Below are 18,442 nucleotides of genomic sequence, written 5' to 3'. Positions count from 1 at the left end.
AAGAGGTACGTAATGCATTTACTGTGAGGATTATCTGAGAGAATACAAACTCTCCATTGTCCATGATCAGGGTTTGTTTTAAAAATATATTTACTTGCTTGAAGAGAAAAGTCGTATGCAGATCTTCGCCTGTGATTTGGTGAGGAAACAGACTCAACATAAGTGTGCTGTATTGTGTATATAATTTCCACCATAGTGGCATGTAAATGGCCTTGATGGAAATTTCATTTACCTCTATATTAGTTTGGCCAATATTATCACTGTATTATTTTCAGAAATGGGAAAACAAACACAATCAACTTATGTTGATGTTATGTTGGCCTATTCAACATAAACAAGCCGGTTGAATTTAAAAAGTCACCTATGAAGGAGGGCAGTAGTTTCAGATTTTGTAGATGGAATTTGTATTTTCTTTTTCTCAGACTAATGAAAGGCTCCTTCAGATCGAGACTAGGTTGATGAGCACCCTTGCCCAATGCAAATCCCTTAAGTCTCCAATTTTCTAATTTGCTAGTCAACAAGCATGGATAAATACCGAACTGCCAGCAGGTGTTTGAGTGCCAGTATGGTTCAGTTTTGTAGCTGAACATCGTAGACGATTCCTTAAAGAGTGAATGGTATTGACTGAGTAATATTTGAGCAGTAGTAGACAAACAGGGATTCTGAATTTCTTTCCTCAGATTCCCTGAAAGCATTTAACAAACACGTGTCAAAAGCATCCTTACATTTACTGTTAGAAGGGTTTTTTTGTTTTGTTTTTTCTCATCGTCTCCATGTGACAGCTGTAATTTAAACATCCCCAGTCATTACATTTTATACATACTGCTCCCTCACATTTATTTTGGAGACACGCCATCTGCTGTTGTTGAGTGATTTAATTTCTGAGTTAGTTGGGGGTGGGGGAGAGAAAAAAACACAACAAACACAGTTCTTGCCATTTATAGCTTTGCATTAATGTGTGTGCTATACCAGTGTGTATGTACATAAAAAGAAAATCTCAAGTTGACATTGTTTGCCTTAGATGATCTAATCAGGGCTTAGAAACTCCTGACCCTTTCCCTCTGCTTATAGGGTTTGTAAAGCCTTCAGTGGACACAGCTGGGGGCTGACAGAGGACCATTTTTCTATTATTCTTATCCTTCGACTGTAAATGGTTTGATTTTACTGGATGTGCAAAAAAAAGTTACATTTTTATTTTATTTTTTTTGGTATAGATTGTCCTAATGGCAGGTCAAGCAATAAAAAAAATTCTTAAAATAGTTTGTCTTTTTTCCAAAACAGTATACCTTGTTGTCAAAGTGTCTGTCTGTCTCTGTCTGTCTGTCTGTCTCTCTCTCTCTCTCTCTCTCTCTCTCTCTCTCTCTCTCTCTCTCTTTCTTTCTTTCTTTCTTTCTTTCTCTCTCTCTCTCTCTCTCTCTCTCTCTCTCTCTCTCTCTCTCTCTCTCTCTCTCTTTCTTTCTCTTCTTTCTTTCTCTCTCTCTCTCTCTCTCTCTCTCTCTCTCTCTTTCTTTCTCTCTCTCTCTCTCTCTCTCTCTCTCTCTCTCTCTCTCTCTCTCTCTCTCTCTCTCTCTCTCTCTCTCTCTCTCTCTCTCTCTCTCTCTTTCTCTCTCTCTCTTTCTCTCTCTCTCTCTCTCTCTCTCTCTCTAGGTGAGCACCCACTGAGACACATTTGAGACTTGTTAGGAAAGCACTGGATGTGAATGATCTCAATATTTGACAGATGTGACTAGATGTGAATGGCACTCAAAGCACAAGGTAACCCAGTGTGTTCTGCTCGGTATTTACTCCCTTTGTGTAGCATCATGCTGCAAGACCATGTCTTATTTTAGCTGTGTACAAATCTCAACATTTACCTGGTTCACTATTTATTAGCCATGCCCAAGCCCAATTTGAATCCAAAGGAGTTTCCAGACCATAATGAACAAAGTGAATGAGCTGGCCGGTGCCAGGCAACCAATAGTTCCCAGATCTTCAAGAGGCTACTTGGCACAAACATTCCCCTGAACTGCACTTCCAATCCTGTGCTGCAGCTGCTGGTTCGTTAGTGTTTAATATTGGTACAGTGATCAACATGCACAGGTGACTTAAACTAGGATATATATAGGGAGACGTCCAAACAAAGGACTCCATTCTGTGTGAGTCAGTGATATGGTTGTGGGTTAGTGTTACATTGGGGGTAGTTGTTTGACATACTTCCCTTTTTACCAAAACAACTCAATGGACAGGTGGCTCTCTCACCTGCCTCCAACAGCTGACTTACCATGCGGGGGATCACGGGAGAGGAGGCATTTAAATTCACACTGCACAAGTACAGGCATCTAAATAAAAGTGACATGATTACAGTGTCATTCCTTTAATTTATTTTGCAAATGCTGAGAACGGGATGAGAAGTTAGATCTGTATTATTACAACTGAGGGGGAAGTTATTTTGCATTAAAACAACGGACTAATAAAGATCCTGGTCTCATTAAATAACAATCAAGATGTAATTTGTCTGATTCGTTAAAGTGCAAACTCCAAGATAATGATTAATTGTTTTATATATATATATATATATAGCTAATTTAACCCGGTTGTTGTTGAGTCATAAAACAATTTGTGATTAAATATTGTCCTGAATAGACTACGCGGTACGCCCGTGGTACTTGGATACTGTAAAAGCGATGGTGGTCACTTTAAACGGACTCGTGCTTTTCCGGAAGCCCCCGTGTGACTTCGACTACAACCCTTGCTGCTGCAGCAGCCCTCTACGCGAAACATAGCAGCCCACTTATTATTACAGATCTCTCAGATCACATACCAATTTGGCACATTAAAGCACAATCGAACGTCCCTCTTTGGATACATCTGTGCATTCTGCAAATGCAGGCCATTAAATGCGTTGTGGTCGGCGACGGGTAAGATCTCTTTTTGTGGGTGCTGAGAATGTGCCCTTTTTCGCCAATGTATCTGTGGGAGAAAGCAATTGTTGCAAGAAGGGCTGGGGCTATGGGGTTGAATGGGTCGGCATTTAGTTTGCTAGAATTCGTTCATCCCAGCGCGTGGGAACAGCACTGATTAATTTAATGGCTGAATGCCATCTGAGGTGAATTCTGCAAAAGAAAGCATTATTTTTGCTAGGCTACACTTATTTTGAATGTTGTACAAATCAAAGGCTGTGACAAGCTAAACGCGGAGTGTTCAACGCTATTTAACATTGTAGAAAACATCAAACAAGTGTTGCACTGGCCTTCTTTAAATGTCAGACAGTTCAGATATTTTTGATCTGGTGATGAAAACTGCATTTAACTGAGATGTCATAAATGCATCCGAGGGCTACCGTCTCAGGCTGAGCCACACATTTAATGATGTAATGTTTTTTCACACCTACGTGTCTTAACAGGGGGCGTCTAACGAGCAAGGCTGCACTCGAGGAGCGATATATATTGTGCTTTGCAATCATTTACGTTTTAATATGTGATAGCCCTATTACCCCTTTCTCAAAACGTTATTTTAGCTCATTTTTGGACATGGATGTGAAGACACATCGGATCTAGGCAATGAGACCATCGTGGGTGGGGGGCTGGGAACACATTAAATTCTCTTGTCAACTTTGCGTTACGTTACGGCTAGACTGGTACTTGGTTATTCTTGATTATGTTCATGTCGGCTACATCAGCTTCTGATCTACACTTCTCAATTAAATAAACTATCTTGTTAATTTAGCCTATAAATTAATAATAGGGGAGGTCGATATTGTTGAATATAGTGAAGCACATCTTCATGACATCAGCTTCCTTTTATTAGGCCTACAATCACTGTATTTTTGTGTCTGTAAGGTTGCTCACTTTTTCGTCCTTTGTATTTGTTCATTTGCAGCCTTGTTTGCATGTGTGCAGTGGGCCCTCTCTCACACTGATCCAGTATCTCACATTGCTCTAAGGAATTTTTGACATTATTATGACTCACATTCACACTTACACTTTTGAATCACCACTCCTGGTCCAGGACATCAGCCTAATAAGCGTTTTTAGTAATGTGATGTTCAGTGTGCATTGTGCAATATGTTTACACCATCTAGCCTAGTAACCTCTTAGTATAGTTAGAATAGTTTTGTGAATTAAAATGTAATTTAATCTTCAAAAATAAGAATGTAAATCACAATCGTTCTCTTAAAAATTGTAAACATTTCTTTTTTTAAGGGTATATGGGTTAGCGTTGTTGATGTGAAGTCTGGAAATTCCCACCACCAATCTAAAATAATAAATAAAAGGTTTGCAGGGTTGTCTTTAGACACACCGCTTCAAAGCTCCATCTTTCAAGTTCGATCTGAAACTTTGCACACTGGCTCTGTTTGTGTGTGTGTGTGTGTGTGTGTGTGTGTGTGTGACCTTCCCCTTCTCTTTCTTTTTTGTTAGTGTTATCAGCCATGTCCACCCATCCTCCTCACTCTCCCTCTGTCATCCTATATCTCCCCTCTCATGTTTGGCTATTCTCAGTCTTGCTTTGCATACCACACTTTCTCTCTATCTATCTCTCTCTCTTTCTGTGTAACTCACTCACTCACTCTCTGTCACTCACTCATTCACACTCGCTGTTCATTCTTGGCCTTGTGCTGCCTCCACATCTTCTTAATCCCCCGTCTTTGGTTGTCTAAAAGCGCAGTGTTGGTGTGTGTTGATGAAGCCATCCCATCTCCAGCCCCATTCCACTGCTCTACAGTTATCTAGCCACCTATCTGATGAGAGCATCAGGGAAGGAGTTTGTTTGACTGTATTATGTGTGTGTGTGTGTGTGTGTGTGTGTGTGTGTGTGTGTGTGTGTGTGTGTGTGTGTGTGTGTGTGTGTGTGTGTGTGTGTGTGTGTGTGTGCGCGTGCGTGCGTGCGTGCGTGCGTGCATCCGTGTGTTTGTGTGGTGTGTCCGTGTGTGTGTGTGTGTGTTTGTGTTTGTGTGTGGTGTGTGTAGGTGTATTAGAAAGGTTGTGGGGGAGAGAGAGGGGTTGATGTATGCCATGGATGACAGTATGCCCCCCAGCCAACATGTGCATATTTGGGGCAGAGTCTGACTGCTCGTACTATGTGTCAGCAGACAGCAACCATTGCTGTCCACTGGAGGTCAGTGGTTGAAATAGGCGCCCATGCACTCAGGCACTTCCATTGTCCCAGAGCCATGGGGATGCACTAGTGTCTGACCCCCTGTTCAGTGTCCACATCCAGCGGGGGCTTGAGGCACATTCCTATTTTGAGGATGTTCCATCTCTAAATATTTGTTGTGGGATACAATACAAGTACAACCATTTTATGTTTCATCTTTTTTTGTTGTATTGATGTAGCTATTGAGTGCATTTTGCTGGGGGGGGCACAATGATTGCACATCTGTTAAAGGTGACCTTCAAAGCCATCACAACAAATAATGATTTTGTAGTAACCCACATTTACAGTAGTACATGTAAGGCTCAGACACACAGTAACCTGTGAAACACTGTATCATTTTCATGATGGTCTCTTATGACTCTGTCTCTCTCTCTCTCTCTCTCTCTCTCTCTCTCTCTCTCACTCTCTACCTTCAGTGCTGTGGGTAAGACCTGTCTGCTCATCAGTTACACCACCAATGCCTTCCCAGGGGAGTACATCCCCACCGTGTGAGTAGTAAAGGGACTGCTTAAATAAAAATGCAACAATGTTTAGGTTTTCCCCATATATTATAATCATCAATTTATAATTTTAATACCTGTTTTTTTAACACTGGAACCCCTCTGGTGTCTCTCTCCTCATCCCCCCTCCATCCCTCTGTCCCTCCATCCCACCACCCCTCCTCCCATTCCCTCTCTTTTCCTCCCTCCAGCTTCGATAATTACTCTGCTAATGTTATGGTGGATGGCAAACCAGTCAACCTGGGCCTTTGGGATACAGCGGGACAGGAAGACTACGACCGTCTCAGGCCTCTCTCTTACCCCCAGACGGTACAGCAGTGCACACACACACACACACACACACACACTCCCCTATAGAATCCCTCTAGTTTCCTGCAGTGTGTGCTTTTGCCATTATCTCTTGCAGCGGGCAGCCACAAGGCTTGTCAACACGAAACAGTGGCGTTGCAGGAAACGATAGGCCCCAGCAATTTAGTCTTTAGAAGAAAGAAATGCTTCTTATTTGCATCATCGTCAATTTTATTCTCGCAGCAGTGTATAAAGTGTATAAAGCTAACAACAGCAGTGTATAAAGATGAGATCCTTTTTTCCTGGATAGCTTTTCTCTTAACTTCACTGCTCTATTCAGTGTGTGTTGCTTAATGGGATTCCCAGGCTAGCACTTGGGATACTCACACATTCATGGTAGCGCTGGTCTGAAAACTGAATGGAGGGGGGATGTATTCTCTGAACGGTGAGCCCACCCCCACCCAACCAGCATCATGGATACTGTGCTGCGGATCTCAGTGGGTGGTGATGTGAGGATGTGTGTGTGTGTGCTATATGCTGGTTGTCATGTTGAGGCCCCTTGTATTTGCATTAACTGCTATCTAAAAAGGTTAGCTGAGAGAACCATCTTAGCAGCAGTGTGTTTATCTCTAGATTCTAGAATCAGTGAAATTATCCAGACAAAATACCCACATTCATGTATAAATATTTAATGTTTTGGAGTGAGGTTTTTTTTTGGACTGACGGTATCATATTCTTAACTGCCTGTGACATTATGTCCTTGATGAACATTCAGTAACACTGCATATTTTTACTCTTCAGGACGTGTTCTTGATATGCTTCTCCTTGGTGAGCCCAGCCTCCTTTGAGAATGTCAGAGCTAAGGTCAGTGTCCATCTCATTCTGTACAAATGAACACAGGGAGGGATTCTACTGACTCTGTCATCAACTCAACTGCATCTTGTGTAGTGCTCATTAGCACATTCCTGGGAAGTTTTGTAGAAACAGCATGAAAGGAATTATTCAAAATAAGTTATTAACATTCACCATCCAGAAGTATCTGAGAAGAGCTTTTTGTAAGGTTTTGCCATACATATTCAAAGCAGATCACCTAAAAGACAAAAGATATACATGACATGACTGTGCCATGGTATCCTGGAAAATCCAGAGTTCTCGAAAGAGCACAATTTGAATTGTCTCTGCGAGACACTCTGGCAATGAGTAATGATGCACGTTACTTTTGCCACCTGTATCGCGGGGATCCAATCACCCATAGTCGGGCCAAAGGCGAGCTAAACAGATGACAGTCGTAGTGTTATCCAATTGCATCGAAGTCCAGAATCAGTCAGTAAACATTGGTCATATAGTCTTATCCAATTGCGTGCAGTGAGATTTTCAAATGCACAGTTGGTGCCTCCCCTCAGGTTGGGCCATTACATTATTCGTGGCCAGACCCTTAATCTTTCTAGAATCTGGAATCTTCAGGCTAGTGCCATGGTAGATGTAGTTCATTTTGACAGTTCTAAACCACAGTAATCAAATCTGTTAATAACGCATTCTTCTCAATGCTCTGGTAGTGGTACCCTGAGGTGCGCCACCATTGCCCCAACACTCCCATCATCCTGGTGGGCACCAAACTTGACTTGCGGGATGACAAGGACACCATTGAGCGCCTGAGAGACAAGAAACTGGCCCCCATCACTTACCCACAGGGGTTGGCTATGGCACGTGAAATTGGTAGGAGTCAAACTTTTACTTCAGATCAGATGCTGATATAATCACTTATTAACAATAAGTTATGTGTTATTTTTATATTCATGTTTTTGGGGCAGCCCATGTAATTACTTATTTATTACACTGAGGTTTGCGTTTGCCTTAAATAATGGTATAGCAATTGTAGTGCCAAGCCTCAACATGTATTTTAGGCAGAATTAATTGACTAAGCCAAACTATGTGAAACCAAGTGTAAATATGCAGTTAGCTGCATGTGAAAAAAATCTCATTGTCATCTCTTCACCCACTTGTGTGACCGCAGGTGCAGTGAAGTACTTGGAATGCTCTGCCCTTACCCAGCGTGGTCTCAAGACAGTGTTTGATGAGGCAATTCGCGCTGTCCTCTGTCCTCCACCTGTCAAGAAGCGGGGCAAGAAGTGCACAGTGTTCTGAGGCAGCCCACCAGGGGGCGCCAGTGTTTGTGCCATTGTTCTTTAAGGGGGCTGCTGGGTGGGTGTGGGGGGGGGGGGGGGACTTCTTCCACTCCTACTTGTTCATAACAGTACCTGCTGTTTTAAGAGGGATACTTGAGCTCACTGGGTTTACAGTAGTCTCCAATGACCTGGAGGTTTTGTTTTTTAAATGTAAGAAGAAGCGTTAATAGAATGTGTAGAGTGGTGATGATGGCATTAAAACAGAAGAAATTATGCCAATATCCATTCTTTTTGGGCAGCACATGTCTTTTTTATTTGTTAAATGAATTTGCCTTAAAGATATTGGATGATTTAATTGGGGCTTTGTCGTAAATGACAAGCAGGTGGACAAACAGTTGTGGAGCCCTAAGTGTGCATTTCAGACTGGATTAACAAGCTTTTATAAGTGTTCACTACATAAATACACTCAGTACATTCATTCAGCTTTGTTGCCAGAACTAATGTTGTTGGATATATTAAAGTGTGGACATTGTTAGCTGTTTTGCATTTTTTTACTACGAATTGTGAATGTTTGACAGATGTGACGGTGTAAATATATATTGTGCATAGCTTTGGTTATAGCAGGCATAGGAGCCAGAGAACACAGATTCATAGACAGGTGGAAGAAATACATTTTATGTGTTTTTTCTCCATTTACAGTAGGCTAAATTTCCTACAGTATCATGCAAATTGTTTTGGAGTTATTCAATCTTTCTAGATTAAGGCATCTCTACTTCAGAAAATCATAAAATGGAGTCAAAGAAATGTCAGCTGATTCATCAGAGTAGTCCAGAACAAATTTTAGTTTGCTGTTTTATAGATAGGCATCTATTCACATCCAGGGCTTGAGCTACTGTAGGTAAATGTGTATGGGAACTGTTTTTTTTTTATTGGTTATCAAATTTGCCCCATGAAAAATTGTAATATGCAAAATGTCTGTACTCTATCTGTAAGACTATTAATGACATACAAGCTGGTCTTAGAATTTTATACAGTTTAAATAATTTCATTTCTTTACAAATAGGCCTATGCGTTCACATTATTCAAATCAATGAAGAGGAATAGATTCTATCTTGTGCCATTGTGAACTGCATTTTGTGGGACCTGCCAAATCAAGTAATTTATTTTGACAAAGGACCCAATTAGAAGTGTCAAAATATTTTTGTTTCCCAAATATCTTTATTTTCAGTTTTGTGCATATGAGTCTTACGTGTGAGAGGACGCATGCATGTGCAAGGAGCTGTCTGTCTGGTTGTGGATTTCTTGAGTGAAATGCATTTTGTGTCTGTATTAGCCTACATTTGGTAATTCATGTGACTCTTGAACTGGGATAAACGGTGAAGAGCATTTAACAACATATGTCCTCTGTTACAGTTGTTGCCAAAATAAACCACTAAATGTGAGTATCATATAATTTTAAAGGTTATGCATTAATAAAGGAAAATATTTGAATGTATATAATGTATCAGGGTTTTTTTTTTTTGCTTTTAAACAATGGTGGCAGTTCTTTTAGTCTTTATTTTCACAATATAGGGACACTTAAGTATATATAGGCGCTATATAAAAAAAGTGACTTGACTTGACTTAAGTAGGCTATAGCCTACAATAATTTAAATTTGTTTCTTTTTCCTTTAACTTTTCTTCCTCCAAATATTTTTTTTTTACTTTTTAAAAAAAAATATTATTATTAGATCAATTGAAGTATACAAACAGTATACAAAAAGTATACAATAATACAGTACAAAAGCATTGTTGCAACTACGCCAGGGGGATGTACATTACACAAAAATAATAATAAAATATAATAAAATAAAATAATAATGACATCATAAAAACACATTGTAAAGCACAAAAAGTGTTTGTGTTTTGACAGCCTTCTTATTATTACTGCTAGAAATTGTTGTTATATATTGTTTAACGTCTATACCAAATTCTGTAAAATTGTGTTTTTTATTCTGAAATTTAGACTTATGAATGTAGTCCTCCAAATATTTTCGATGTACAGGTATCGTGACGTCTTCGCGTAACAAAGACGTCCAGTCAGTGCATTCACAGCTATGCCCCGGATGTGCTTGTGTGTGCTGTGTTTCTGCAGATAAGGAGGAGATGCCTCTCCCCGTGCAGGTCTTTAACTTTCAGGTAAACTAATAATTCAAACTGCTTTATTTTAGTTTTAACACTCCGTGGTTTCATTTATACAAATTATGTCACTTTATCCACCATTAAGTACTCCTATGCATCGTTTTAAGCTCCAGATTGCCGCAGCTATGCAGCTAGAAGCTAAGCTAGTAATCATTCTGTCCAAGACACTTTGGGCCTCACGTCCCGTAACGTAAGGTAGCAAGTCATAGCTAGCTTCTTTACCGAATTGTTTTCAAGTTGAACGACAGCGCGGGTCTGCTCATTGTTTAATGAAACATATTGTTTGAGTCATATTCTAGTGGTATGTGCACGGTATTAAACGGTTGGCTTGGTAATCCAGGTTTCTTATTTGTAGTAGCGTGTGTGTTTTGAATAGCTTTCCTGGGTGTTGGATTGTGTTGAGAAACTTTCTGTCTTGGAGCGCTAACTAGCTAGCTAGCATAGCATGCATAGATCGGTAATAAGAAGGCTAACCATACTAGACAGCCAGATAGCTTGCTAGCTAGCTTATCACTGCAAGCCGGCGGGGTCTAGCTACTTTATGCTTTCTTAAATAGATGTTTTTATTTGTATTTCAGGTTCTATTAAATGACCGCAGTTTGAGGTCTCCATAGCCAACTTGTTTACCTTGTCAAGTTATTCGTTGTTCCATATCTAGCTCAAGTTCGGTGCAAGTTAGCACGTCGGAAGAAACAAGCTAGCTAGCTAACTGCTAACAGCTAGCTAGCTTCAGCTAAATGTCAGTGCAGTTCACTACCCGACAAAGCAGTTATTAGCACTCATTTTAAGGTTTTTGAAAAATGTGAATGAGATGTCACCTTAAACAAATCTAATTTTCGGTCACCTTATTAATTTGTGAGTCAAAGCTTGGACGTTAATAAATATTGCACACTCTTATACTTCTTAGTATAAGCAGCCGTGGCCTACTGGTTAGCCCTTCGGACTTGTAACCGGAGGGTTGCCGGTTCGAACCCCGACGGCTGAAGTGCCCTTAAGCAAGGCACCTAAACCCCTCACTGCTCCCCGAGCGCCGCTGTTGTTGCAGGCAGCTCACTGCGCGGGTGTGCTTCACCTCACTGTGTGCTGAGTGTGTTTCACTAATTCACGGATTGGGATAAATGCAGAGACCAACTTTCACGGGATCAAAAGAGTATATATACTTATACAATACTATATAGTAATGTCTGTTTAATGCTTTGAGGTCCAGTTCAGCATCGCCAAGTAGTTTGAACCAACTCAATAAACAAGGAATTGTAATTGTAAGGTTAAATACCTTAGGTGCTACATACCTTTAGGCTGTATTGTCATAGTTTTGAGACATGGTTGTCAATTAATAGAACATTTGTTATTCTAACAGCTCATTCCCATGCCCTTTAAATTCATACCCTACTAATATCATTTATTTGTCTGCATTCATCTCTTTCTTTTTCTGTGTTATCTCTTTCTTTCTCTGTTATCCTACTTCTTCCCCCTGCACTTTTTCTCAGATTGTTATAGAATTATAGAGGCCCTCCTAACTGTGGGCTTACATTTCACCCGTGTGTTGATTTCCTCCATTTCAGGACAATTCTGTGTCAGGGCCTGGGGTCTCCCCAGAGCAGCAGGTTGAGGGCAGGCTCAGTGATAGCTTGGCAGCCAGTGCGTCCTCGTCTTCGTCGACGCTCTGCACGCCCCACAGCAGCAGGTCTGACCTGCTCCTCCCCTTTACCGCGGGAGACTATGTGCTCAGCTCCAGTCTGTCAGCGTGCTCGCTGGTCCCCGAGGTAACAGAATTAATCACAGGGTAGCCAATTAAGGAAGAAAAGAAGGTGATGAATTAATAGAGGTACTGGAGGAGGGGGCCGTTGCTGCTGGAGGGCAAAGATGCAACAACAGGGTTCCCACAGTACATAGAATTTCAGGAATATTATGGAATTTTAAAAAGTCTATTCTAGACATGGAAAGTCAGGGGATAAGCTCAAGTGTGGTGCACTCAGAATTCAGCATCAACAGATTTCCTCATCACACCTGACAAGCCCATTGAGGGAAACCGCCTTGACTAACATGATGATGACAAGTTAGCATGATGTGGTTTAGTTTGAAGTTTGTAGTCAGAAGCTTGGATTTCAAGGTTGAGTAATAGTGTCCACACCAAGCGAAATCAGAACCATTGTTTTAAACATGTTCAGCTACCATTGCTCTGATATGATCCAAAGGGAATCATTTAATTAATTCACTCCTGTCCTTTTCGTAGTTTAATGGTAGATTAAGAGCAGACGTAAATATATGAACTTTCTCATCTGAAGGGGTCAGTTGAACCCATGCAGATAGATGCTGACCCGCAAGAAGACCAACAGAATGCGCCGGACACCAACTATGTCGTCGAAAACCCAACTCTGGTAGGTTTCTGTTCTGTGCTTATCTACTTATTTCAGCACTGATTTAGGGTTGACTGTTATATATAACTTTGACATACAAAACCCTATCCGCTGTTTTAGCGCAGAATCAAACAGAATATCATACAATTTGCAGAATATCAAACATGTGGCTGTCTGTCCCACACAAATCTCTTGTTTGTATTTCATTGATTCTTTCAATCCTTTTATTTTTCTCACGTTTTGTATTGATGATTGACAGAAATCTGTGTACTATGTTTTGTCCCATATGAGAGACATAATTTGCTTTCATGATTTAGATTATGATTTACCATCTGCTGCTTCTCCCATGTATTTTATGTGATTTTCTGATCAAGTAATCCTTATTATACATCTCCCTCTCCCTCTCGCCTCTTTCTCCTGTCTCCCTCTCTCCTCTCCTCTTTCTCTCTCTCTCTCCCTGTCTCTTTTCTCTCTCTCTCTCTCTCTCTCTCTCTCTCTCTCTCTCGCTCTGTTCCACAGGATCTGGAGCAGTATGCCTCCAGCTACAGTGGACTGATGAGAATTGAGCGACTGCAGTTCATCGCTGACCACTGCCCCCAACTCCGCATCGAAGCTCTTAAGATGGCCCTGTCCTTCGTCCAAAGAACCTTCAATGTTGACGTCTACGAGGAGATCCACCGCAAACTCACTGAAGCCACGAGGTAGGTTCTGATCCTGCAGGGAGCGCCTCATGCCTCTGTTGAACTGTTGGACTTGTTCAAGTTTAAGTTCAAGTTCAAATTGGCTTCTGTAATGCACCTTGAGACAAATTCATTTGTTTGTTTATTCATTGGTCTTGATGCAACAGATGTACTCTTTTGTTTTCACATTATATCATAGCACCACATGATGTAAGTGGTCTTGCTCCCTTTTCTCACCCTAAACACACTGTCCATTTTTGTCCTACAGGGAAGTGCAGGGTGTCCCAGACGCTGTTCCTGAGGGGGCAGTGGAACCCCCTCCCCTCGACACAGCCTGGGCAGAGTCCACCAGGAAAAAGGCCCTCTTAAAATTGGAGAAGCTCGACACCGACCTGAAGAACTACAAGGGAAATTCCATTAAGGAGAGCATTAGGTAAGGCCTTGATCTGGTGACCTGGCAACCATTCGCTTTGCACAGGTGGCATGTGAGCTCTATTTTCTGAAAGGTGTGTTTGTCACGTTGGGTTTACAACTGTTCTGCTGATTCTTTTTTTGCCATAAAAGTTTGAAGCACTAACAACATGGTGGTGTGAATACTGGACATTAATGATGGTTTGTGTCTTATTTTACTGTCTTGCAATATAGTTTTGAGTGAGTAGGGGAGGCTTTTTACTATTATTTACCCTATAACACACTGATGGCAAACTGTTTTGAGTTGAGTTACCCCCATCGCCCAAAGCGGAGTCTGTCTTTACTACTGGACTAGATAAGGTAGATACAGTAAATTCAGTAGATATTATGGGCGCGGTGGAGCAGCGGGAAAATGTCAGCGCCTCACAATCGGTCAGCCAGGGTTCCATTTCCAAACCTGATGTGAGTCAGAGTCATATTGGATATAAGCGTCTGCTAAATACCACAACTATATAAGCGTCTGCTAAATACGGTCAACTTTAACTTAAACTTGTGACCCGTGGAAGATGCAAGCAATATAAAAAAGATTGATATACATTCTTCAGTAATCAGAATTCTTCTAAGGTTAGTTGCCATGGCAAGGAGTTAATAAATAAACTGTTGACTTGTAAGAGAAATAACATTTTTAATGTTACCATAGAAAAAAACGAGCTAGCCTAATCCAGTGATAAATGTCATTGTGATCACCCTGAAAAATCCAGTACATGAGCTGTTGCTTGTGTTGCTGAGCCGTTTTATCACTCACTCCATCCTCCTTGTTGTCAGTGTGGGGGCATTTTTAGCAGTGCATACCTGGGTCTTAGAATCTTATCTTAAATTAAGATAAATTTACTTAATCCACTAGCAGATAAATGTACTTGTTTTTATGTCTTAATTTAAGAAGTATGTTAAGCCAAATAATCTTACAAGAAAGCTTAAAGTAAGTATCTTTATGCTAAAAACAATACTAACTAGATTTTGTATCTTAATATAAGATTATAACACTTGGTAAGATATCATTTTTTGCAGTGTACTAGCTATTTTTAATTATCCTTCACACATGTGACCACTTAGTATGCACCCTTGCTGAAAATTAAGTATGCGTGTGTTGTAAAGCCGCCTCCATCTTCTCCCTACCTACAGGAGGGGTCATGATGATCTCGGAGATCATTATCTTGACTGCGGTGACCTCAGCAATGCCTTGAAGTGCTACTCCCGAGCCAGAGACTACTGCACTAGCGCCAAGCATGTCATCAACATGTGTCTTAATGTTATCAAGGTATGTTTGGGACAGCATGTCTCACTCATTCACCTCCTAACAGTGTTGGTGAAGTGACATTCATACTGAAATGAAGGTAGCAGTAAATGTAATGACTTTGGTTGTTTGAACCTTGCAGGTTAGCGTTTACCTCCAAAACTGGTCCCATGTACTTAGCTATGTAAGCAAGGCAGAATCCACTCCAGAGATTGCAGAGGTTTGTGCCACCACATTGTCCTCTATAGTCATTGCAGAAAAGAAGCTGCGTCTTTAGTATTAAATCATCTTTGGTATTAAATTATCTAATTATCAATGTTTTATTTTTTTTCACTTCCCAACACAGCAACGAGGAGAGAGAGATAGTCAAAACCAAGCTGTCCTCACCAAACTAAAATGTGCCGCAGGTCAGTGGCATTCTTTTTCTCTATTTTTATCCTGCTCTTACCTCTCCATGTTTCCTTCTCTTGTCTTTTCTGCCCCAGTGATCTTAGGAGCAACACCATTAAAGAAAAGTCACTGTATTGATCCTGTTAGGCCTATTTAGTTCAGGAAGAAAGCTGGATATCTGGAGCCTTCTTATATTTCATTTGCCTCTCTCTCTCTCTCTCTCTCTCTCTCTCTCTCTCTCTCTCTCGTTCGTTCTTTCTTTCCCTTTCTCTTATTTCCGGTCTCTGTCTCTCTCCCTTTCCCTGTCTCGGTCTTCAACAGGACTGGCAGAACTCGCATCCAGAAAGTACAAGCCAGCGGCCAAATGCTTCCTGCAAGCCTCGTTTGACCACTGCGACTTCCCCGAGGTCAGTTTATCCCTATTGCCACACCTCTTCTTTGGGGGTTTGCTCCCAGAGGGACTAGAGCCAGGGACCGAGGACCACACTGCTGACAGGAGAGACGGGGATTGGCATTGAGATTCACATTGGGTTCCTTTCCGATCTGAGAGCACAGGAGTGAGAATGTAGATAGGCAATGGGGGCTGCGCGCTATCAGGTTCCCAAGCAAAAATGGAACCTGCCCCTTCAGAATTCAGTCAGAAGAGGGCAACACTGCTTGAAGAGGGCAAGCACTGGGCATGTCCTAAGCACATGAGTAATGAAAATGCCCCATAACCCACAGGGAAATGATAGTAGAGGTTATGGGAGCGCTCAGATGACTCTAGAGGGAATGTGGATTTGATCCTGCTGTCTTTGGGTATAATTGACATGTAAGTCACTTTGGGTCTGCTAAATTAATAAATGTTTTTGAACTTAGATTGCTCAGATTGTCTGAACTTTTCTTGTTTTTGTTATGCTGACGTTTGCCCTCTTTTTGCTCTCTCCATCCTTTTCTCTCCCTTGTTGCCTTCCTTCTTTCCTCTTTCTTTTCATCTCGCATCCTGCGCTCTCTCTCTCTCTCTCTCTCTCTCTCTCTCTCTCTCTCTCTCTCTCTCTCTCTCTCTCTCTCTGGCTCTCTCTCTGGCTCTCTGCAGCTCCTTTCCCCCAGTAACGTAGCAGCGTATGGGGGGTTGTGTGCCCTAGCTACGTTTGACAGACAGGAGCTGCAGAGGAATGTCATCTCCAGCAGGTGAGTTCGCCCATCACAGGAGCAGCCTAGGAGAGCATCCCTGGGGCGACAGTAGTGTAGTGGATAAGGAGCTGGGGCGACAGTAGTGTAGTGGATAAGGAGCTGAGTTTGCATGCAGTAGCCTTAAAAAGTCGTGAGTTCGATTCCCAGCTGCCACCGTTGGCCCTTAACCCCATGAGTCTGGCCCTGCTATCTGTAAAGCGCTTTGGATAAAACTGTCACATCACGGATATGCCTCAACTATATTTATTTAACAAATGAACATTCTGGCTTTGTGAAACATATTAAACAAATTTAGTAATTAAAGAAAATTTATTTTTCAGATCATGTAGAGGGAAAAATAGGGAATATTTATCCTTAAATGTGGGAATAGGGGATGTAAATGCCTTGAATATGACGTTTAAGTAGGTCTGGGAATCCTGCCACTTTTCATCTAAGTGAACCAACTGATGTTGTTTTTATTTTGCTAGCTGGCACAGAAAGTGCTTTTAATTGGTAGATTGAAGTTCCAGTCAAACATGTGGCTGGGTGTAGGGGGGGAAGAGGCTGGGATGAGTTCTGCAGTAAGAATTTCAATTGACTGACTTGAACTATAAAGTCGTTTTCAGGGCTGGGCTGTGAAGAGATGGTTTTGCCATTTGAATTGGTGTGGAGAAGGGTTTTGTTTGTGCGCCCACACTGACTCTCTCTCTCTCTCTCTCTCTCTGTGTGTGTGTGTCCCTCTCCACAGTTCCTTTAAATTATTTTTAGAGTTGGAACCCCAGGTCCGTGATATTATCTTCAAGTTTTACGAGTCAAAGTATGCTTCATGTCTGAAAATGCTGGATGAGATGAAGGTAAGGAACTCTGTGTGTGTGTGTGTGCATCTTCATGGTGTTTAAGTGACTGTCTTTGTTTGATGTTCAAGTTCTGTTAGGTATGGTCAGTAGAAAGCAGATCTCCACCATAGATCATGAGCCATATCAAATTCTCCACATGTTTGAACAATCACACAGGCTGTTCACCAGGTTGTGTTGTCAAAACAATAGCATGAGCAATTATCTTGCAAAGTAGAGCAGGTGTTTTCTGTTTTAAAAATAAATAAATCTTGTGAAATTGTGGGGGGGTCCATATGGCACTATTAAACCTGTCTGATGAATTGATCTCCCTTTGTGTTTGACAGGATAACCTTTTGCTAGACATGTACCTGGCTCCCCATGTAAGAACACTGTACACGCAAATCAGGAACAGAGCCCTTATACAGGTATGGAGAAACTTGCCAGTGCACGAGTCGCTGAATCAGACAACACCCACAGAGGTTGGGTATATTGATGTATTTAGCTTACTAGCATGCCCTCTAGGATAAAGTGTTAAGCTAGGTCTGACCCTAATTGATCAAATGTATGGGTGTGTGCTGTTGCTGTGAAGGCTTTGTTTTTGAGTAGAACCTTAGGAGCACAGTAAAACACCAAAGGCTGGAGTTTGGCACACTCACTGTTAAATCAGTTCACTATTTGTGACTTTGATATTCCAGCTCAAAGTTAGTCTGTTCTGAGGGCTTTGTGTGTTGATGTTTATGGTATTTGGCAGACACTTTTGTTCAAAACAATTAGGGTTAGGGCTTTAAATTAACCCCATGAGTTTTGAGAATTATGGACTTCAGATTCATCAATTATAGGTGAAAGTGTAACAATTTTTTCCAGTATGGATGCAGCTTTCTTTGTGTAGGGATAACTTGTGTATTTATATGGCCATGTCATCATGGCTCTCCTCTGTCTCGCTAACTTGTATACCCCCGACATCCTTCTCTTCTCTGCAGTACTTCAGCCCGTACGTCTCGGCGGACATGAACAAAATGGCAGTAGCCTTCAACACCACAGTGGCCGCGCTGGAGGACGAGCTCACCCAGCTTATCCTGGAGGGTCTTATCAAT

General features: G+C 41.4%; 2 protein-coding genes across 2 annotated transcripts in view; both read left to right on the top strand.

Moving 5' to 3' along the window:
* Positions 1–2,696: 2,696 nt before the first annotated feature.
* rac3a (Rac family small GTPase 3a) lies at positions 2,697–9,542 on the top strand. The gene is made up of 6 exons (XM_048245022.1): positions 2,697–2,897; positions 5,550–5,621; positions 5,825–5,942; positions 6,723–6,785; positions 7,478–7,637; positions 7,936–9,542. The coding sequence occupies exons 1-6, from the start codon at positions 2,863–2,865 to the stop codon at positions 8,064–8,066; spliced, it is 579 nt and encodes a 192-aa protein (XP_048100979.1). The 5' UTR covers positions 2,697–2,862; the 3' UTR covers positions 8,067–9,542.
* Positions 9,543–10,121: 579 nt separating this feature from the next.
* Positions 10,122–18,442, top strand: part of gps1 (G protein pathway suppressor 1) — a gene marked incomplete in the record, with an annotated part of 35,048 nt that continues 26,727 nt past the window's right edge. Inside the window, 13 exon segments of the mRNA XM_048245015.1 lie at positions 10,122–10,225; positions 11,791–11,991; positions 12,514–12,606; positions 13,105–13,286; positions 13,534–13,698; positions 14,859–14,994; positions 15,113–15,190; positions 15,317–15,377; positions 15,682–15,767; positions 16,436–16,530; positions 17,261–17,366; positions 17,693–17,773; positions 18,329–18,442. Of these exon segments, the coding sequence (XP_048100972.1) occupies positions 10,193–10,225; positions 11,791–11,991; positions 12,514–12,606; positions 13,105–13,286; positions 13,534–13,698; positions 14,859–14,994; positions 15,113–15,190; positions 15,317–15,377; positions 15,682–15,767; positions 16,436–16,530; positions 17,261–17,366; positions 17,693–17,773; positions 18,329–18,442 (1,431 nt within the window).

This window comes from Alosa alosa, chromosome 6, assembly GCF_017589495.1.
Source record: "Alosa alosa isolate M-15738 ecotype Scorff River chromosome 6, AALO_Geno_1.1, whole genome shotgun sequence".
Classification (NCBI taxonomy): domain Eukaryota; kingdom Metazoa; phylum Chordata; class Actinopteri; order Clupeiformes; family Clupeidae; genus Alosa; species Alosa alosa.
Note: the sequence above shows the minus strand (reverse complement) of the source record. Positions and strands in the feature narration are given on the sequence as shown.

Excerpts from the sequence above, each read along its gene's own strand:
- rac3a (XM_048245022.1), top strand. The coding sequence starts at position 2,863 with ATGCAGGCCATTAAATGCGTTGTGGTCGGCGACGG. Across the intron at positions 2,898-5,549 it reads TGCGTTGTGGTCGGCGACGG|TGCTGTGGGTAAGACCTGTC; the intron begins GTAAGATCTCTT and ends CTCTACCTTCAG. Across the intron at positions 5,622-5,824 it reads GGGGAGTACATCCCCACCGT|CTTCGATAATTACTCTGCTA; the intron begins GTGAGTAGTAAA and ends TCCTCCCTCCAG.